This window comes from Solanum lycopersicum, chromosome 1 (assembly GCF_036512215.1).
Source record: "Solanum lycopersicum chromosome 1, SLM_r2.1".
Classification (NCBI taxonomy): Eukaryota; Viridiplantae; Streptophyta; class Magnoliopsida; order Solanales; family Solanaceae; genus Solanum; species Solanum lycopersicum.
In genome coordinates, this window is record NC_090800.1 from 73365920 (window position 1) to 73389665 (window position 23746).

At 32.8% G+C, this 23746-nt stretch overlaps 1 protein-coding gene across 1 annotated transcript; it reads left to right on the plus strand.

Annotated features, from left to right (window-relative positions):
- The first annotated feature begins 4658 nt into the window (after positions 1 to 4658).
- Positions 4659 to 23075, plus strand: LOC101246276 (uncharacterized). The gene is made up of 20 exons (XM_004229246.5): positions 4659 to 4872; positions 5032 to 5336; positions 5437 to 5557; positions 5745 to 5827; positions 8321 to 8529; positions 8627 to 8732; positions 9587 to 9669; positions 9952 to 10164; positions 10623 to 10979; positions 11264 to 11435; positions 12231 to 12422; positions 14516 to 14725; positions 14813 to 14905; positions 15117 to 15331; positions 15512 to 16045; positions 16131 to 16211; positions 16332 to 16417; positions 19492 to 20229; positions 22203 to 22356; positions 22489 to 23075. The coding sequence occupies exons 1-20, from the start codon at positions 4761 to 4763 to the stop codon at positions 22571 to 22573; spliced, it is 4149 nt and encodes a 1382-aa protein (XP_004229294.1). The 5' UTR covers positions 4659 to 4760; the 3' UTR covers positions 22574 to 23075.
- Positions 23076 to 23746: the final 671 nt, after the last annotated feature.

Genomic DNA, 23746 nt, shown 5'->3' on the forward strand with positions numbered 1-23746 from the left:
GTGAAAGATGCGACGTTCTTTGCTATGTCTGTAGGAGCCTTCGCTTTATGCAAACCATGGATATAATCCATGTCTAGATCGCTCTTCATCAAGATGAGATTGAGAAGCAAGAGAGAATCGAGAAGGAAGCACATATCAGAAGAATGAGAGTAGAGCTAATTAGAGAAAACAAAGAGTGGAGTCTTTTGCCTAAGTTGCCAAGAATTGTAAACCTAATTGCATTCAATACAACAATTTGTTTTTGTTGTCTTTTTGAATGTTTTTGGACTTCTGCTTGTATTTCTAATTTTCATAAAAACTATGTAATGATGGTGATCAATGTACCTGTGAAAGTTTGAATTTGTCTCAATACTCTTAAGATGGTACCACTCAATATGGTTCATATACATTATTTAACTAGTGAAACTATTCGCGCTTCGCGCGATTATATGAAATATTTATAAGATAATAATATGAAATATATAATATTTAGGTTAGTATCGAATATATAGATAATATTTATATTTCTCCTCGTCTGCGATATTATAGACTTTTTAAAAACATATAAAATATATTTATTTGTTTTGTATTTGTATATATTAGAACAAAATATTCACCGTGGTGAAGTAAATGGAATAAGGGATAATATGTTGAAACAACAATATATTGGTATTAGGTTGAAAATATTTTAGATGTTTTAATTTTCTCTATCTTACTCTGATTTCGTCAAAATAAAATTATTTTCTTTTATTTTATTATTACATTTGCTTATTATAATTTTTTAAACATTATTTAAATACTTGTAAGATTTTCGAAAAATGAAGCATATAAAGTCATGATTCATATTTAATATTAAACTTTACAAGTAAGATGAAGAGACATGAGTTATAAATAATTTAAATGTATAATTTTATTAGCCACTAAATGTATTACTAATTATGTATTGATTTTATTTGTAAAATAAAAAAATAAAAATAAGGTGTGAAAATACAAAAAAATGAACAGAGAAAATATAATAATTGGTGACTACATAAAAATTATAAATACATTTCAAAGCAAAAAGAACGACGACAGATTGTTACATATGCAAAAAATGACATCATGAAAATAATAATATATTTTTCAATTACTTTTTATAATTTATAATAAAAGTGAAACTAATCATCATAAATTTTGTTGTTGTTAAAATAAAATAATTATATTTTTTTTTCATAACAAAGAGAAAATAGAATACTAAAGGATCAAATGATTAGTATTGACAATATAATACATTTAGCTAAATTATTTACATAAATTAAAACTTTAAAAACTCTAGCAAAAGTAATTAAGTTGCTAATAAATTTTAAAGTGAAAAAATAATCTCTAATTATGCTTAATTTTTTTTCCTTGCAGATCCGTCATCATGTTTTGATCCATATGTCAAACTCTTCATATATGCAACCAACTGAATAAAAAAAAGCATATACGAATTAAAAATAATTATGTAAAAAAAAAGAACGAAATATAACCCATATTTAATATATTTATATATTATCTTTTCAATAGTAATTACAATACTAAATAATAATTATTTCTTGAAATCTAACAAATATTATAATTAAACTATATTATATATGAAAAACTAACTATTAAAAAAAGTAATTTCATACGGACAAAACATTGTTAAGAATTAAAGAGTTTTTTTTAATCATACTTACTTGATAAATTATAATACAAACATAAAAATATATATTAAGAAAGCATGTCTAAGTCCATAAAAATAAAAAGAAAGACTTAAGAATGAAATATATTTACCTTCATATACTTTTTTTGGTACATGTTAGCTAATTCACAAACAAGTATTATGGAGAAGAAAAATTATAACTTTGTATGTGAACCTTCATGAAAATAAATATGAATCTATGTAGACAAAATAAAGGAAATGAAAAAATAAGAACTTGAGAATGATATATTGATTAACTTCATGTACTTTTTTTTTGGTTACATGTTAGTTTCCTTCACAAATCAAATACCAATTTATAGACAAAAATAGAGGAAATTTCTTACCTTCATGTACTTTTTTTTTTTTGTTACAAATCAAACTTATATGATGAAAAAAGAAAGAATAATTGTGAAAGTGAATCTTCATTAAACTAATATAAATTTATAGGCAAAATAAAGGAATTTCATAAGACACATAAACTTATAAATTTAAATTGGAGGTTATGAATATAAAAATTATGAGAGTCATGAATATTATTAAAAGTAAAAATTAAAGAAGGGCAAGTCATGGGTAGTAACTCCTAGTGAATAAATTCAAAAATAAAAATAAAAATACTTAAAATGTAAAAAAATAATAATATGATTTCATGATTAGAAGTGAGATAAACAAATAGAAAAAAAATATAGAATTTTTTTATTATTATAAATGTTCATACATTAATAAAGTAATTATTTGTATATTTGTATGAATGAAGTAATATATTTTTACAATAAAATAATTAATTTAAATTAAAAAAGGTCAAAAATAAATAAATTATGGTTCTCTTTTAATTATAAGTGAGATAAATAAATAAAAAATATGAAGAGTTTTTGTTATAAATGACCCACCATTAATAAAATATTTATTTATAATAATTTTAAGTAATTTTTTATGATATATAATAATTATTTTTTAAAAAAAAAATAAAAAAAACTAAATGCAAATGAAGGCCATATAGAGGTGCCACATCACCTCATCTATGGTCCTCATTTATATATATATATATATATATATTGATTTTATCATGATCTAGTTGGAAATGTATCTGATACAATAAGATTGCGAAAAATACGTAATTGTGGTAGATTTCAACTAGACGAGATACATTGTGGACAAGAACAATATATTACTCATGCTACATTACTTTTACTAAACTATTTAATACATTACTAAGTACTGTAATCCAATTTGATACACTGGAGAAGTAAAGTTTGTCCATAAAATATTCTTTTTAAGATTGATACATTACTGTGTGATAGTTACTTTAACTTTTGCCAAATCAAACTTCACTTACTGTTTTTTAAATTCTTTTGCAAAAAATAAATTTTCAAAAAAATAAAACAAAAAGGATGAAAATATTCACTTTCTTTTTACATTGAAACCAAAAAAAAAGTACCTTAGTATCAATTGAAGGCGTTGTTTATAATATATATATAGAAATCAGTAGCTAAATTTTAAAATAATATTAAATTATCTATATCATAAAATTAGCATTTTGTATTTTTATTATAATATATAGTTTATTTAGAGAATTAACAACTCCCAATTCACATAAAAATAGATGTGTTAACTATCACATATAATCTAGTCTCATAATTGTTTTTTCAAACAAGATGTTTCTAAGCAAATTATGTCTTGGTTATTCGTTTCTTCACATTTCTTTGAATTCGTTTTAGAGTCTTAATCAAATTTTAGTTTGAAGTATATAATTAGTTTTACATGTGCAGATTATACAATAAATAAGATTGATTTTCAAATAACGAATGTGTATCATATACCTATTGTTGGATTTGATACTTATAGAACATTACGATTTATAAATCAAGATTATTATTCATTCCTTCACATTTCTTTGTATTCGTTTTAGAGTCTTAATCAAATTTTAGTTTGAAGTATATAAATAGTTTTACATGAGCAGACTATACAATAAATAAGATTGATTTTCAAATAAAGAATGTGTATCATATACCTATTGTTGGATTTGATACTTATAGATATTACAATTTATAAATCAAGATTATTATTGGATAATATGTACATATACATCACATTTTAAGTTGAATGGACTTAACAAACATTAAAAGGTGCATATACATAACACACACCTGATTTATTGTTCTCTATATAGCTTTTCAAATAACACTGATGATACATTAAAAAACTTAATACATGCAAATGATACGTTATGTAGTGTTTATGTATTAACAACATTAATATTGAACATAATAAAATTAATAGAATATTCAACAACATTAGGGTTATATATTAACATCTTAAATATAAATATGATACATTGTATAAAACAAAAAATTATTGTGACATGATGTATCAGATCAATGATGACACTGACAAAGGATAATTTAAGAATCAAAATAAATGAGATGAGAGAGATTAAATCTGAAAAACTAAAAAAATAAAGAAAGTAAAGATTGAAGAGTGAAAATAGGAACATATTGAGTGAATGAAAATATGAAGAGATTGAGGGAGTGAAATAAGCAGTAAAAATAGAATGAAAAACGTTTAAAACTTTATTATGTTTTCGGAGAATGAGGTTTGAAAGAAAAATTAGGGATTTTGAAAATATTTTAAATTGATAGGAAATAATAGAAATTATGAAAAATAAAAATGTGTATATAAGTAATTTATACTATAAAATTGTATATACGTATTTTATTTATTTATTTGCAAGCAAAATATATGCATGCGGGATATACAAACTACAACCTCCATTTAAATATATCTATCATGTTTATATATTTTCATACTAAATATACAAAATACAATCTCCATAATGAATGAAACTATAGCTATAAAATACAATTGCAGAAATATAAATATAAAACAATATTATATGATTATCTTGACTATATGTGAAACTTCAATTTTTTATTTATTGGTCATTACCTAAATAGGACTCCCAAAAGTGGCTATATGTGACACTTTTTAAAAATACTACTAGCCCACTGGCCATTAGCATTTGAACACTGCCGCAGGGAGGCATTGGCGACTGCTAGACTAGTAGTGCGACGCAGCAGCGACCATGGAGCAAAGCCGCTGTAGCCTCCAGACAGGGCAGTACCTTGGCGAAATCTCTGCCCTCTGCTTTCTACACCTTCCGCCGGACTTCTCTTCACTTCCTTTTCTACTAGCTGGTTCGTTCTCTTTACTTCCCGCACTTGGTTTATTTCCTTATTCTGAAATCAAAGACACGTGCTTTTGTAATTGCCATTGCAAAATGCAGAAATTTGTTATTCTTTTGATACTATCTTTCTACTGAATTGGTTGTAAGTATACAATTAATGTCTGCACAGGAACTGGTTCACAAATTCTCGTTTATGATTTGATGGTTGGGAAATTGATAAAATCATTTGATGTATTCGATGGAATTCGTGTGCATGGAGTTTCGTTGGAGGCATTTAATGAACACTTATCAGATACACATATTACTTTTAAGATTGCAGTCTACGGTGAGAGGAGAGTTAAACTTTTCAGCTTGCAAATTCAAAGGGTTTCTAATTCTCAAACTGAGCAACAAACATGTTTCGAGTTAACGTTAAGTCTCGTGGTCTTGCTGCCAAAGTTTACCCACTGGGTTTTGGATGTTAGCTTTTTGAAGGTAACTTTTTCCTTAATTATGAAATAGGTGCCTCCTGTGATGTTTTCTTAATTTTTTTGTGGGATTTATGCTTATCATGATACTTAACATGTGGTGGTAGTGGGATGGTGCGACTTCTTCAAACAAAGGTAGTCATTGTCTTGCTATAGGATGCAGTGACAATTCTGTACATATCTGGGATATGTTGAGGTGTTCTCTGCTTTCCACAGTAAGATGCTCAGGTTTGTTTGTCAATTCGTCTTTCCAGTTTCAATTTTTGTTTATTTTTTGAGCACTAAATGGTTGTTGCAGATAAAGCAATGTATAGCAGAGATAGAGCTAGCTTTTCTATTGTTAATTAGCAGACTTAATTCAACCATAGATGCCAGGGTTCATGCTTTTAACTTCTCCTCTTCATCTCATTTTTAGAGAAGTGTTTGTTGTACTCCATGAGGATTTGGGGCGACGATGTTGGATCTCTCCGAGTGGCATCTGGTACAATCTTAAATGAGGTACTAGTATTTAGTTATATCTTTTCCCCACTCTCTATCTTATCATATTGCCCTTGTTCCAGTATTTTGTCCAAGCATAGGATTATCTTGATACACTGCATATATGTTCATTTGTGTTAAAGAAATTTTTCCATCACCTTTTGATAATTTTTAACCCTAATTCTATCTATAAATAAATTAAAAAATATAATCAAAATAGTGTCAGATGCTAAAGTAGTTGGGATGGGCAAGATGAATTATTTGTCCAATTAGGCCTAATTTGTTCCAACTTCAAATTTTTTGTCTTTAAAGGTGAGTAAGGGATTCTCTAAAACTAGATTTTCTCTAAATCAAACTTATTCCCACACAAACATACAAGAATAAAAGAACTCTCAACAAATACCCGACATAATGTTATCTTAACAGCTACAACAAATTCTTTACTAGTTGACGTCTTTATGTATATCCTTTACTTCTATTGTATTATGTCCATATACATACATACATACATACATACATACATATATATATATATATATATATATATTCATGCATATATATATATATATTCATACACACACACACACACACACACACATATATATATGTATGTATGTATGTATCTGTATGTGTATATGTGTATATATATATATTTTCAAATATGAAAATTTAGGAGATAATAGGTTTTTCAAGATAATTTCCCCACAAGTGATCTGATGTTTACCTACTTGCTCCTAATATCTCCTTCTGCAAACCTGGAAACTGATTGAAACTCAGTAGAGACAAACAACATTCCTTGATTTTTTTTTTTCCAATTTTCCTAGCGTTCCTGGACAAAAAGTTACTCGCTATCCATGTTGATGGGGGGTTGCAAGTACTTGGTAGTATAGTCAAGGTGCATGCAAGCTTGCTTGGATACTGCCGTTATTCAAAAAATTGAAAAAGTGATTTGAGGTTAATCTCATCTCCTTTTGTCACTCATGACTCATCTGACAATTGCACCTACAGACCAATGCATATTAAGGCCTTACGTGGGATATTTCTATGTAATTTCAGGCGACCAGTTCTCATTTAGTCCTTATGCATGCTATTGCACCACTTCTGTTTTTATCACCTCCAATGATCTTAATATCATACTTATGGGTCGATTAGTGCATATGGAAATTTACTTAGAGATGGCCATAGCACTATTGGCACCCTCAATTTTTGCTAATCTTGACCAATCTTGTATGACCACGCTTCCATCTTTACATTTTTAATCCCATGACATTCCCTTCGTGGATATATTGGGCCTTACCAATCAAACATTCTCTCATATATAATATAACATCATTGATCTCACATCTATACTATGAAATTGCATTTACTTTCTTAGGTACCATTTTATTCCATATCACTGCCATTATCCTCCTCTAATTCAACAATTTTTGTCTTAATTCTGTTTAGCACATTTTCATATCTCATGCCATCCGCGTAGAAGAAAAGCCTTGATATTTGAATTGTTTGCATTTAGGCACCACAGTTCTGTAATATTTCGTTTGTCTTGTCTCCACTTGTTCACTTCACTTGAATGTATATTTTTTGTCTACATGTGATTGTCCTAAAATATTTTCTTAGTACATTTCCACGATTCCAGTTTTTTGACTTATTCCCTCACTCATAAGACACACGGTTAAAATTGTTTTGGTCTCAGAAAAGTTGAACACACTGGTTAGATTTTTATTTTTTGATGATCGATAAATCAGTCTTGGGCTAACTTTAGGACCAACTGCTACCCTTTGAAACTCGGTGATAATGGGTCGTCCCTCTACTCTTCTCCACTTAAATACAACACTTAGTTTGCTGGTGCAGGCTCGAGCCTGTGACTCAATTCACAAGTCCCTCAACCTTTGCCTCTTGAACAAAGCCGTGGGGGTTGCACTCTAGAAGTTTCTGTTGCACTTCTTAGACTATTTGGCTGAAAAACTTTCCTTTTGGATATTTTTGCACACTATAAACAGATTTTATGATTTTTTTCTACAGTTTTGGCTTGAACTTGGTTTAATTACTGTAGATATGCTCTATTTTAACTTCTGGTTCTGTGAAAAAATAATCATTCACCCTCCTTTTCGTACAGCACATACAAAGAGACCATTTCTTGTATGAGTCTCTTTTGATTACAGTTTCCATCAGAACAAATTTTTTTTATAACCGTGGTCTCCAAAACAACTTTCACAACTTGACCAATTTCACAGGATTTTTGCCACCTCCCACCAACATCTGGTACCAGGTAATTCTATCCACCAAGGTTAGGGCAGATACTGTGATTTGTGATATGAACCCAAGACCTCATGATTCTCAACCCACATTATTGACCACTAGGCCACACCCTTGGGTGCTCTATTAGGATAAAATGATCACCTAATCATTTTGTAAATTGGCTCTGTTTAATGTGGTAACACCTTTTTTTGTGCTCATTGATATCTGCATATGTCTTTTAACAGGCGCTTATTTTTCTTGATCTTGGTTTGGTAGGTTCTTGTTTGGAAAGTGGGTCGTAAAGCTGGTCCTGATGTTATTGGAAATCCTAATTTGATTTTGACCACTTACGAGGGTCTCCAGCTTCCTTATCAGCAATATGAAGCCATAAATATATGTAAACTAATTGGACATGAAGGCTCAATTTTCCGCCTTGCATGGTCAGCTGATGGATTTAAACTAGTATCTGTATCTGATGATCGCAGGTTCATATTTTTGTTATTAATACCTATGTTTATATTGAACCATAGAAGCATTTAGTCAGCGATTTAGGTGGTTTATTCTTCTTTTTTGTTAGTGCAGTGCTCGTATATGGACGCTTGGTGCTGATGGTCCCAACCACGTGGTTGACGACTCAGTTTTATTTGGTCACAGTGCTAGAATTTGGGACTGCTGTATATTCGACTCTGTAAGTTCCATGTTCATTAAAGTACTTTGTAATTCACTCACAGTCTCACACATCTAGGGGAATATGCATGCAGTAGCAGATGTTCAAAGTAACTTTGCAACCTTATAACAAAAGCTGTATAAAATATCCTAAATTATTGTTATGGCTGGGGTTGACAGGACTCAGGAGAATATAGCTAGTCGGCTCAAAAACTTATCCAGTGTCCCAGTTCCTTTAGAACTGATGGTCTTCTCTTCTCAAAATGGGGAATTTATGATGTGGATAGATGGATAAGCTTGTATAAAGAGAAGAGAAGAAGATTGCTCGTGCTTTGATCAAACTTATTCTCTAAAATGAAATCACTTTTTATTTAGCTTGACAAGTCCACAATGCTGTGATTGTCTAGAGCTGCTGCATTTTCTGATCTCACAAGAATATCTGTATGAATACAAATACTTCTATATTTCCAATATTCGAATTTATTGTAATACTTGGGGAATAATCTAACATGCATGAAATAAACCAAAAGCCTTCCTGTAATCACATGTAAAGCCCTGTCATTGCAAGCCAAAATCTTCTATTTTCACATCAATAATGAAGACAATGTAACTCATAGGGTATTTTAGGAAGTCGAGAGCGCAACCACTGATTTTTTTTAATGCTAGAAGTAGTTTTCCTTCGTCAGACAGTTCTGGGATATTCATGAGGTGGATCTTTTATGTTTTGATGATTCTATGTGGTAACTTTTTTTTGGTAGAACTGTAACATGTGATAGTTCATTAAGATTTTGTGCATTCTTTCCTTCCAATGTGGGACATGCGAGGATTGCTTCTAAGTATTTGGCTTTCTCTGTCTATATGTGGGACTCTGCTTAGTTAATCATAACTGCTGGCGAGGATTGCACATGTCGTGTATGGGGAATGGATGGCACACAACTTACAAGAATCAAAGAGCATGTGTAAGTGTAAGCAAAGGTTTAGAATGGAAGTGACTTTTTAATTACGTTATAGTACCAATTAAATTATTATTTCTCATTTTTTATTTCATAATGTGACTTTATGTTCTATTGTGTTAATGATTTTCTTGCACTGTACCGCTTATAATACACTGGTTTCATAGGAGACCTCCAGCATATCCTTAATGCTGATGAATACCACATTATCTTTGTCAAAAAAATTAATAAAAATGTAATACACTGGTTTTATAATATAGTTACTATTATCATGTTTTATTGTTACAGCGGGAGAGGGATCTGGCGCTGTCTGTATGATCCTGATGCTGCACTCCTTGTGACTGCGGGGTTTGATTCTTCAATAAAAGTACACCGGCTGCAAGCATCATTTTCTAATGGATCAGCTGGAGGTATTGTGGAAGTACAAGACTCAACTGTCAAAAAGGAGGAATTTGCTCTTTATATTCCAAATTTTAGAGAGCATGTTGGCCTCATGAACAGGTATATAGCAACTAGAAACTTAAATGCATCTTGTTTATCCCTAGAGTTGTGTATGGGAGGGGTAAAAGTTAAGGATTATGTTAAATTACTAAACCTTGAGTTTGTAAAGTTCAAATCCGATTAGAGACCAAAAGTTAGGCGATTTCTTCCAATCTCCTTAAAACATGGTGGGAAGGGTATCTGATTCTTGTTCTGGTGGAAGGAGGCAAGTATCCAGTGAAATAGTCGAGGTGCGTGCATGTTGATCGGAAACCATTGTTATAAAAAAAGCTTTTGGCCTGATGTATTATATTTTTTTCAGGGGTACTTATTAAAAAGCAAGTTCTATTTTCAATATTCAGGAAATTTCCCTATATATCTCATGCAAGGCATCCTATCTTAGTTCTGGATAACTTACTTGTTCACACTTATGCATGTGGTGCCTATTCACTGATTTAGGTTTATCAAATTTCATGCAGCAAAAGTGAATATGTAAGATGCTTGCATTTTTCTAGGGAAGATTCTCTTTATGTTGCCACAAACAATGGATATGTGTACCATGCTAAACTATATGATGCCAAGGAGGTGAAATGGACTGAACTTCTTCATATTGGGGAAGAAGGACCAATAGTTTGCATGGACTTGTTGTCACACTGTTCTAATGTTACTAAAGATATTGAAAATTGGGTTGCTGTTGGCAATGGTAAAGGCACTATGATGATCGCCAAAGTTGTTGGTGATGTCTTGAATCCTAGAGTTGAACTCACTTCTACATGGTCAGCTGAACCAGAGAGGCAACTACTTGGAACTTATTGGTGCAAATCTTTGGGACCAATGTAAGTTATGATGATGCCTGTGATAATGATTTGAGGAATGTTCATAATATTTAAATAGAAAATTGATGAACATTTTATAACTTTATGTTGCCTACTGCATGTTTACTTTTGGCATAATACCATTATTATGCTATTGTCATGGACTCACACACACACACACACGCACCTACAAACACATTTTAAAAATAAAATCTGCATCTATTGGTTGAATAAATCAGGGATAATTTATCAGTTACGTATCTGATATGGTGAAAGCCATATACTCTGATGACCTTATCCTGTAGGTTCCTCTTCACTTCTGATCCTAGAGGCACATTGAAATTATGGAGGCTGTTCAACCCTTTGCCCTCTGTTTCTGACGATGTCATGAGAAGGTGTTGTGTATCCCTAATAGCGGAATTCCGCTCTTGCTTTGGGATGCGAATAATGTGCTTGGATGCATCAGTAGAGAATGAGGTCAATACACTTTATAGTTTATGTATTATGAAATTTAGCCATTTGTTCCTTCTCTCTTTCTCTCTCTGTGACTTCAAATTTGTTTTTTTTCTCTACGACTTCAGACTTCATTTTCCTCTCTATGACTTCTAACGTTTTTTGGGTATTACTCCCTCTTTCGCGGATGCCTATCTTACTTCCCTTGTGGATTTTTCCAAAATATTGTTCATTTTCCTTAAATGAAATATGAAAAGCTTTAATGCATTTTAAATACCAGCAGAAGTCTTACAGGACTTCTTCTATTCTTAATAAAATTTTTTCTTTTATTCTATATTCTATGTCATGAAGGTCAATGTTTGACCCACAGGTTTCTCAATAAATATTTAAAAAAATCATATTATCAACTCTTATCTTAGTATTCCTGCAAAGTAAAAAAAAGACTAGCAAATCGGGACAGAGTAAGCTAGGAACTGTGCATATGGCTTCTTTACTTCGTTGCACATGTCTTCGACAATAAATTTGTATTCATAAAGTAGTATATATATACTGAACAAGGTATATCGTCCCAAATAATTCTTGAATTACTCTGCTATGTGATTCTTAAGATGAAGTTCCTCCATACATATTGAGTCCCAGGGTTCCCATATGTTCCTACATAAGAGAGAGTTGCTTCCAATATGTTATATCTCCTTTTCTAGCTTTGCAAGACAATAATATATCTCGACTTTGTCTGTTTCAAGTTTGAACAACGGATCACTATGAAATATCTATTACTCAAGTAAGTTTCAAAATTCTTAATCTATTTCCTTTTTGTAGGTTCTAGTGTGTGGTGACATTCGTGGTAATCTTTTGTTATTTCCATTGCAAAGAGACATTCTATTTAGCATGTCTACAGCTTCAGAAATATATATAACTCCCCTCAACAACTTCAGAGGAGCTCATGGAATATCAACTGTGTGCAGCATCTCCATTGCTAGTTTTAGTCCTACACAACTTGAAATTCATTCGGTAAGACCTGAATGGATGCTTATTCAGTTTTATAGTTATGACATTAATCAAATTGATGCTTGGGTTTGAGGTGATCTATTTTTTCTCTCTTTCTGATTTGTTGAGTTAAGGATCTTTGATATTTCATTTTCAGGCCATTTTTGCTGATTTATATGAAAAAGCTTTCAAAAACTAAATCTGAACTTAGTTAAAGACTTGAAGTAATGACAAAAATCTGTACCAAAGAAAAAATATGCAAAAGGTTGACCTTTATTAACCTCAAAAGATATCTTTCAGTCGTTACTTTTAAGTGTTACAGAGAGAATTCCTGCGTTATAACATTGGCCAGAAGTACACAGTACACTTCAAAGTCTCTAATTACATATCAGAGAGTATGTTCCCCTGATTAATTTTTTATATGTTAGATTAAGAGATTGAAAAGTTAGCATTAAGTGAGCTTTCTCCTTGTGCTTCTTCAAAGACTCTTCACACTGCATTTCTAGTAAATTCCAATCTTCTCCTATTCCATGCAAAGATAGATCAGAGAAAAGGTCATGATAAGAAATAATACTATAAAAAAGTATAAACTATTGTTCTCGTGGCTTTTATCTAGTGATAAGAGCAATTGTGGAGAAGGGCCGCTGGGCTGGGGAAGGACTATCATGTACAGAGTTTAGAACTGTGAGCCACTAGCCTCATGGATTTCTTTGTTGTCAAGAAAAAAAACGCATAAATAATCTTTTCAGACAGATTCTACAATATGCAGATGCATTGCATTTGTTAGTTTACTGCTAAAAAATAAGAACAATTTTTAATTGAAGAAGTTAATTTTGATTAGTCCCTTGATCTTCAAAACAGTATATAATAATTCCTGATTTAAAAAATTCATGATAATGGAATACTCAAAGTGTGACTAATTATTGAACTAAACTGCAAAAAAGTCTAGGAAAAATACCAATAAGGTGTCCATAGAGTAACAAAGGCTTTAAGAAGACACCTAACAATGAAAACCATGATATTTTTCAAAATTTTATTGCATATTTAGAAGAAAAATATTTTTTATTGCATCTATGTACCTTTTGTTCTTTATTTTAGTTGAACGTGGAAAGCCAAAGCCAGAATGTAGGCAATAATATATGATTTAAATTAACATTTAATTCTTGTTTTGTGATATTTTTATTCAGAGTACATTCAAAGAAGAGACACCGGCTAGAAATGAAGAGAAAATCAGAAGTTGAAAATTATTCTGTATTTGGTGTCAATATCATTACCCTAATAAATAATGAAATAAATAGAGAGGAATTGAAAGAAGAAGAAAAAGAAGAAAACAAAAAACATGCTGATAGTTTCCCAAGAAATTTAAGAGTTTTCCATGTCTAATGAAGTTTTAAATGGCAACTTTTCACATGCGCTGAGAAGTATTGTCGAATTCAATTTTTATGGAGTTAAAACATTTAGGAGTGGAGAAGCCTAAGTTTAATTTAAAGATAATAAACAAATAAATGTTTAAAATAAATTTTACAAGTTGTACCAGATGCGTTTTCCATTGGAGTTTCTTTATTTATCCCTTAGAAACTTATTAACGTAGTGGTGCGCAAAAATGATGAAAAGAACTTATCAAGTTATTCCCTTTCTCCAATAAAAGGGACGAAAAAGAAAATAATCACGTTATTCCTTGTGATTAATTACTTTATCATCTTTTTGTCCCTCATAAATGTTCAGAATTGCCATCATAGAAGTCTATATTAGATCATAAAAATCTACTTCAACATAAAATAAGGTAGAAAGTAAAGTTGAATGGGGATAGGCTCAAACAAAAATAAATAAACTCTGTGGAGAGAAGGACACAATCTGTTTCTTGTGATATTTCTGTAGTATTATAATTCAATATTTGTCTAGGACTTATCTTTGTCTACCAAAAGAGGAGGAAAAAAGAAAGAAGACTTTTTTTTTCAGTTTCTAATATGTAAGAGAACATGCATTCAAATTCTTACATATAAATATGCCATTAATAGGAATTTCTTGGATTCATGGCCTGTAAGTACTTAAGGCAAGAACATGTGGTTTTGTTGTCCAGTGCATTGACTTTTTCTTTTGTTCTCTATTTTCTTCAGACCGGAGGAGATGGGTGCATATGCTACTTTGAACATGATAGAAGTCATCATAACTTGGAATTCATTGGAATCAAGCAAGTGAAAGAGCTAAGTACAATACGATCTGTCTTCACTAATGCTGACCAACAAGATGATTTACCTAGTGGCAGCTGTGCGATAGGATTTTCTTCATCAGACTTTATCATATGGAATTTAATTTCTGAGACAAAGGTGTTGTCTCTCTTTCCTACTCGGTCAATATTTTGCTCCTTTTCTTCCTCTCTTCCACATCATGAAGATCTACATATGCTGGAATAGGTTTTGCAAGTAACTTGTGGTGGATGGAGGCGCCCTCATTCTTATTTTCTTGGTGATGTACCAGAGATGAAAAATTGCCTTGCATATGTCAAGGTATAATCTTTTCCAAATCTATCGGTTTCCTGTTCCACGATGGATTTTTAAAGTATATGAAGTGATCATACTGGCAAAAGCAGGTTTAATCCGAATGCTTAGGGAAGTAAAAATGCACGACTTGTATAAGTAGTTATAGCTGTCCTCAAAATAATAATTCTTCTAATCACTGGATTGATATCCTGACCACTCTATAGCTCTTTCTTTGCAGGATGGAGTCATTTATGTTCATAGACACTGGGTGACCACTAATGAGAGGGTGATGTATCCCAAAAATTTTCATCTGCAATTCCATGGCAGGGAGATACATACCATATGTTTTATCTCTCGAGATTCATTGTGCAGTCTAAATGAAAAGCAGGACACTTTTTCTGAGATGATTTGGGTTGCAACAGGTTGTGAAGATGGAACTGTGAGATTGACAAGGTATGATGCCATACATCTATTTCATCCTGGGCAACAATTTTTAAATTTTTTTTGTTTAAACTATTTCCCTACCTAGTACCTGTCTGGGCTTCCTTCTATTGATCTTGATATCTGCACATTTCTTTGCTTTTGACTTTTAGAAGTTCTATGGCAAATAAGTTATTTTTGCTGATGTCTCAGGTATGCTTCAGAAACTGAAAATTGGTCAACTTCCAAGCTGCTTGGTGAACATGTTGGTGGATCAGCTGTGAGATCTATATTCTTTGTCTCAAGGCTACATAGAATGGTGCTGGATGCAAGTGACGTGCATGAGAGTGTTAACAGTGAAAAATGGTTCTTAGAGGACCCAGAGGATTGTTCTTTACTAATATCAGTAGGTGCAAAAAGGGTAGTAACTGCTTGGAAACAAAAAAATAAGATGAGAATAAGGGAAGAAGGAACCCTTGGCACGGAGTGCCATATTAAAAATGATTTACATTTTCACGGTTCATCATTATCTGCATCTTTTCAGTGGCTTTCTACTGATATGCCAACCAGAGAAAGAAATAATGGAAAACAACAAATCAAAAAAGTTAGAGAAACAGTCGAAAACGGCGGATCATTTTCCTCAGAAGACAAGAGAAGCTATTCAGAATCATGCCTTCCAGATATATTTGAAAATGATTGGAGATATCTCGCAGTTACTGCTTTTCTTGTTCAGGTTGCAGGCATCAGGTCAGTAAATCAACAGTGATCACTATCATTTTCTGTAAAAGTAGGTGAATATGATCAAATTGCCTCCTGTTTATATCATCTGCAGGTGTTCAGTCTGTTTCGTAGTTGTTGCATGTTCAGACGCCACAGTTACACTACGAGCTCTTTTATTACCCTATCGACTCTGGTATTTACATGCATTATCTCATCATGTCCTAATAACAATGCCTTGTATTCTCGTTATGCAGAGAACATGCTTGTTCTCTTGTTTCTGACCCGGTTGCTTGTTTTCCAATAACTATTTCAGGTTTGATGTTGCTTTGTTGACTCCTTTGTCATCACCGGTGCTTGCTTTGCGACATATAGTTGTTCCTACATGTCCCCCAGTTCAAGGTTGTTTTATTACTTAGGTTTTAGTTGATTATCAACTCTTTTCAAATTTTGTCTCTGTATGATCTATAGGTTATGATTGCTTCTTAAGCATAGTAATGTTCCCAAAGGCATTTCAACAACGATCGTAGTCACATTCAAATTCTCCATTGATTAATTCAAACTAGGAAGTTACATAAAACATAAAAGCTGCTTATATAATCAAAGCTAGACGTGAGCACAATGGCTTCACTAGCCTTCTTGATCTTCTTCTCAGTGTCTTTTTTATTATTTATGAAGTGGTATTAATAGAGGCATCAAGAAGATGCAAAAATTACAAGATGTGGCATTGTAGCTTACAAAAATTCACTGGCTGACTGTACAAACTATATAAGCTAGAACCAGTGAGCTAATAAAGTCCTAAAATTGCTCTGCATTAGAAGTAGGTACAAACTGGACCAACTAAACAGATTGACAAAGCACCTTGCCTTCAGAATACCTAATGAAGTTGACTTCCCATCAAAACATCTCCTATTCCTTTCTACAAGATACACCAAAATATACGATCAGGGATCATGATCCAGATCATCTTGATGGCTTTGTCAATTCCCATAGAATCCAACTCTCATAAGCATCGTTAATTGAGAGGGGTGTGGTTCATTTATGACAAAATAGAAAAAAAACATGTTCCAAATTTTACATGAGCTTGGCCTTCACCACCACAGGCTGGGAGAGTGGCAAACACCCATGCTTATGATCTGTTAAAGTAACTGAATTGGCTATACTGATTAAGTAAGCGCTGTCCTCACTACCAGCTGCCTTTTCCTTCACCTTTTGATGGATGAGAGCTTAGGGTTGTCTATATTTTTGTTTTGGATAGCTTGTAGAAGCACTGTATAGTGTATACCTACCTTTCTGAAGTAACCCGAATGCACTCGTCAAAGGGGATGCTTTTATGGTCTCCCTCCCTTTAATTCTATGTGAAGGTGACATTACCATTCTCAAAAAAAAAAAAAAATCTATGTGAAGGTGTTTGACTAAGCAAGTTCAAGAAAGAAAGTTCTTAAACATGCCGAGACATTTTAGTGGTGATAAAATAAGTGTAAGTCTAAAGTTAAATTGTTGCGAGGTATAGTAAATTGTCATTTTCGAACAGACTAGAAAGACACGTCTCATAAAATGGCACAGAGGGAGTAAGATATAAGATGGGCTGGTATTGTTGATCATACCTTCTATACTTTTATTTGTTTATTTTTGTCTTTGTGATGTGTTATTTTAGTTTATCTTCAAACCTTCAACTCTTAGATGAGCGCGCTTTTCCTCTATATTTGATCTTTGACTCATCACACACTGAAGATCTGAGGGAGGTAATGAAGCAACTTATATGTAGTACCAGCGAGAAAAGATTTTTTTTTTTTTTTTTGGGGGGGGGGGTTTCTGGTATAAAAGAGAGAAGCTATTACTTTGTGAATGGGGTTCATCATACATGCATTTGGTCATGGTGGACAAGATAATAGAGCTAAAAAAAATTAGAGAAATAAGGTGTATCACATAATTAAGATGGGAGTGAAGACATGTACGTGGATCCACATGTGAGACCAAGGCACATGCCACGGGTACCAAGCAAGAAAGAGAGACACCCTCTGTATGAAATGGCTATTTAGAAGACATGCTTAAGTTTTGTGGCGTTTTCTGCTTGAGAACTAGATATAGTGATGAACTTTTCTACCTTTTCATAAAATAAAATAGAGAGAGAGAGATGCGAGCAGACGAGATAGTAGGTAGGGCCACAGAGGTTTTAAGGCACCAGGAAAAGCAATTTTAACTTCCTTTAGAGCGATCATGACCACAGGTTCTGCAGAAACATGAAAACATATTATACTGCATTTTAATACCGATACAGGTTATATTCTCGATATGTTCTACCAAAAGGAGAGGAGAGGAGAGGAAATTTCTCATCTAGAAATTTGAAAAACAAAAAACATTGGTGCTGTGTGATTTATGTCTGAGAAAAATATGCAATTCAATGTATTAAAATACAAAGATATTTTCCTGAAATACTAACGTGAATAAACTTATGAAAAAAAATGTGCTTGGAATTACACTTACAATATTAAATTAAACATTCTGGTAAAGCAAAAAAGCTGAACTGTTTTTTGTTTTTTCAATTCTGGTGTAGAGAACTATATAGATGATGCAAATCAATGGTAGATTCTTTTGACTCCTTGTAAAAAACAATGCTCCCTGTAATTGTACATGTTTTGGTTTTTGATTACAAGTACCAATTTGGTGCTGATGAGTGGAATACACTGTTATCCTTTATTAAAAAGCTAAAAAAGCAAAAAAAAATCTTTCAATATGGAGTCTTCTCAAAGGAATTGAATTTACAAATTAGCAACATGGGGAAATTTTGCAAGAGACCAGTAAGTTTTTATGTCAATTCTGTGTTCTTTAGACATAGTAGTATATTGACACTTCAAATATACTGTGTTCAGGGATTTTGATGAGACCTCTACTGGTATTTTCGGCACAACTGCAACTAATTTTACTTTATGTTGTCAAACGGAACTGTTGGAATGGTTCTTCTTCTTTATAGGAACAAATTACTTCTTCCTTTATGGGTGACAAAAAAAGCTTCTAGTTAGTATTTTCAGGTTGTGGTCTTTATGTTGCTACTTCCTCTGTTCCAATTAAAGTGTCTTACTTTCCTTTTTGGCCTGTCCCCAAACGGTGACTCTTTCTCTATCCAGTTAATTTTTCAATTCCAGTATTCTACCTGGCAAGTTTAAGACCACAACATTTAAAGTAGTACACACCTTTAATTCAATACCATAAAATTCAAAAGTCTTCCTTTATTTCTTAAACTCCATATCCAGTCGAGACACTTAAACTGGGACAGAGGGAGTACTACTTAAGGAGTTACAGGTCTTTACTTGGTACTACTTAAGGAGTTACAGATGTTTAATTGCATTAATATTCTTGTAGAGAACTCATACAGTTTTTGTTCCTTTTTGTGTGATTAGAGGTTGGTGAAAATTCCTCTGTTTCATATATCTTTCTTTCGTGCCATTAATCTGATTGAAATCTTGATTTTGCAGGCACTATTCAGTTTGGAAGTCGGTATATTATTATTAGCGGATCTACTGATGGAAGTATTGCCTTTTGGGATCTTACTGATCATGTTGATAAATTTATGCAGCAATTATCAGCACTTCAGATCGGTAAAGGTCTAGACAGTCAGAAAAGGCCGCGTACGGGTAGAGGAAGCCAAGGTGGACGACAATGGAGATTCTTGGGCAGTCAAGTTTCTAATAAAACAACAAGTGATGAACAATTGTCAGAAGTTCCTTTCTCAAGGGAAAAGCCAGATAATGGTTTTTGTGCAACTGTCACAGGAACCGGCAAAAATGTGCAACATCATGCTTTGCAAGGGATTTCCCGTTCGGTAGAAAACACACATGTATTTTCTCCAGATACCCCCACTAGGATTAAGGAAGTATTACAGAAAGCATGTCCCCTGCATATCTTCAAAGATGTTCACCAATCAGGGGTTAACTGTCTTCATGTTTCAGACATAGATGGTCCTGAAGTTTCTGATCGGAAGTTTACATTTTATATTCTGAGTGGGGGTGATGACCAGTCACTTAACTGTCTTAGTTTAGATTTCTCTCCGACATCAATGAGGCAGAGTTCTGAAAATTCGACTTTGGAGCAAAATAGCACCAGCACATCACAGAATATAGGTGGTGATGTTCATAATTATCAAGTGGGAAATCATCATATTAAATTTATGTTGCATGATAATATCACCTCAGCTCACAGCTCTGCCGTTAAAGGTATACGTTCAGATTTATTTTTCATGAAATATGCATACTTGTCTTTCATCTTCTTTTTGTTTTGGGTCGTGAATTTTCATTGAGTTCTTTATCTGCACTAGAAAGTGCTAGCTGTTTATCTTGCACGGTCTAAGTTGCACGGACTCTTCGCTTTTGATGCCACACCCATGTCAGATTATACACTACTTTTTAAGAATCCAGCATGTACCCACACTGACATTGTTGAATAGTCCGAGCAACATAGTTCATGGTAGATAGGTGCTATGGTCCTGAAAACATTATATAACTATAGAAGAGGGAGTGTAAACCCAGATTTGGCCTTTATCCTGAAGGTTCGCTAAAAAAATCATGTCCTTAATTCTTGCTTCAATGATTGGGTGTCCAACTTGTACACAAGCGCGAGTTTATTTTTCTATCATATCTTTCCATAGAGAGTCTGCACCCTGTGTGTCAAATCTGATTTCACACATCTTGCTGCCTTCGGTGTCAAGTTTCTACCAGCTGTTTCCTTTTGAGATTCCTGTGTCAGTTTTAAAAGTAAAACCATTCAAATGTGATCCAACAATTTGGCTTCATTCACCCATTTTGAATTAGTTAATGTTGTATGTATTTATTGAACTTTTAAAGAGAAATAGTTTGTAAGCTTATTTGGCTCTATAGAGCCAATAGAAATCTATATTTATGCTTATACCTATTTAAATGAGTACTGACAAAATTATGTCAATATTTTTCTTAACAAAATGAATACTCTCATAAAGTATTTTCTGTGTTCTCCAAAGTCCTGTATTTCATTTTTTACCAACATCAATTCTATGAAACAAGAAAGCAGAGATAATGATTGTAAAAGAGATGTAATTGGGGAAAATACTTGAAGCTCTTTCTGGCCCTATCCAACCTTATGTACATTTTTCACTTGCTGCTTCCCTTAGGATCATTTGTTGTATCTATCCAAATGTTTGAGCTACTTTACTTTTTTTTTTTTTAAATTATTAAATCAACCTCATTTTTGAACTATTGTAATGGACAACTTATTCTTTCCAACCCATTGAAGGCCTACTTTTTTTTGGCTTACTGAAATTCCACCAGCACTTTTCGCTCTCCCATCCATAAAAGAATTAAACCCAGGGTAAAGAGATCCTGCTAAAAAGAAAAATAGATCAACGAGGCTGTTGTACCGAGGCTCCTGTTAACTATGGCTAAAGATGTGATTGGTGCTAGTAATGAAGACTTTGCACTCTGATTTCTAGCTGGTTATACATGAATTGACTTGAGATTGCAGAGAGCTAAAACTTATGAAGTTGGCGCTAGGCCTAATTTCTGGACATGGGAGATGGTTAGTGATACTACTGAACTTATAGTAGTTATGGAAATGATGATAGAAATAGCTGCCAAAACGGGGTGAAGGTATTTCAGTGAATTCATCCTTACTAGATCAGCATATACCAAGAAAGGGATACTGTTTGACAAGCAAAAAAGGGCTCCCTTGACTATGAAGGATAACACTGAGAAAGATCAATTGCAAAAAAATCTGTCATGCAAAAACAGCCCCTCCTTACCTTTTCCATGCCTTACCTCATTCCATCATAAATTCTGATGCAACTTATCCTTTTGGACCTAATGTAACAAACTACTGGAGTCTCCAAATAAAGACAACACAAATCTGAACCAAATAAAAAAACTTGAAAAGTAAGTTTTGTTTTTGTGGTATTTAACAGAATTTTGTGTAAAATGAGAAAGTACTTGTATTTCTAAACCCTGTCTATAGTTATTCTCTCTCCTGTTCGTTATGCATTGCGCACATTCACAAGACACCAATTGTTACAAGAAGTTGCCCTCCTATCATTTTCTCCATCTATATGCTCATTACCCATTGATTACTATCAGAATTTTTATTTTTTTTGGTCAAATGACAAAGATACAATATCAATTGCACATAGTGGACTTGGAACTGATGTTAGTCTTGTTCTTTGCAGGTGTTTGGACAGATGGTCGTTGGGTATTTTCTACTGGTCTTGATCAGCGCATCAGGTGTTGGCATCTTGAAGAGCGAGGCAAATTAACTGAGCACAAACATATGGTTGTTAGTGTACCAGAGCCCGAGGCATTGGATGCTCGGGTCTGTGGAAGGTGGGTAATCCTTTCTTTCATGCTTGACTGTTGGTTTTCTTATTTAATCTTCCATTTTTCACTTTCTGCAAACCAACCTCCACCTATCTTTCCCCTTGCTTTAAAATAAGATCGCCTGCATGTCTTATTCAGGAACCATTATCAGATTGTAGTCGCTGGGAGGGGAATGCAAATGTTTGATTTTTTCGCACCTGATGACATGAAGGATGGAAACTAAGGTTTTTACCTTATTGTATCACAAATTTTGATGAATACAAAGTGGGCGAGTTTCCTCTGTTTTGAGTAAGAAGTATGAAAACACATACAAGTTTTCTCTTGTAGCATATGTTATTATACATACAAGAAATTCTTATTTCTTGTAGACTGTACAATCATTAATATTTGGTACTACGGCATTTAGAAGGTAAATTATATGGGGTACCAACGATTACTGCAATACTTGTCACAAGAAAATAATCTTGTATGTTTTAGTTATTAGATAGCTTTTGCAGGCCAAGAAAACACTAGTGGTTAGTGAGATACGAGAGAATTTGTATAATATCCTGAGGCATCTTAGAAGGTGAAACTTTTGATGTACCTTTCACCATTAGCATTGTAATGGTCGTATTGCTGCTGATGTTCAATTTTCTTCTGCTTGTCATATAATGCTTTTCTTGTCTATGCACATCCAATTATTTTTGATGTTATCAATGTAAAAAAATTCTGTTCTTGTTGTGTAATTATTTTGGATGGATTTGGAGTTATGCGGGTGTTAAAAGATGGTATTTATAGTTCATCCATAAATGACCGAACTGTCTGTTTTGGTGTGTGTTTTTATACACTATCCGATTTGGTGTTTAAGATTTAGGAAGTGTTCGTTTTGATGCCAGACTAGATGCTATCTTGTTTCGTTCTATTGGTTTTTTCTTTTCCATCATCGATTTGATAGGTGGGATTTATGGCGTAGTTTTTGAGCTGAATGTAGTAGTAGTAATCGTGTGATGTTGTTGATAAGTAACTCTCCACTTTATTGTTTGATTATGCTCCACGAGGAGTCCGACACTAAAACGGACATTGAATCCTAAACACCAAAAGGAACGATTCATCCTTTATTGGCGAATTACAACTACCATTTTTAACGTTCTAGTTAACTTCAAATTCATCCAAACTAATATTACACAAATTTGAAAGATAGTCCCCCACAATGGGCGAACTACAATTCTTTTTTGTTAACTGAATCTGTATCTCTTTCTTCAACAATAAATATGAGTTATTCACTTCATGGTTGCTCATTCATACTCTATTTTTTAAAACTTTAGAGTTTTGAAATTTGACAGTCATGTCTCGAACAATCCGAAAGTATGTTTTATCAAATCGAATCGGATGGTTTTAAATGCAAAAGGTATTGTAA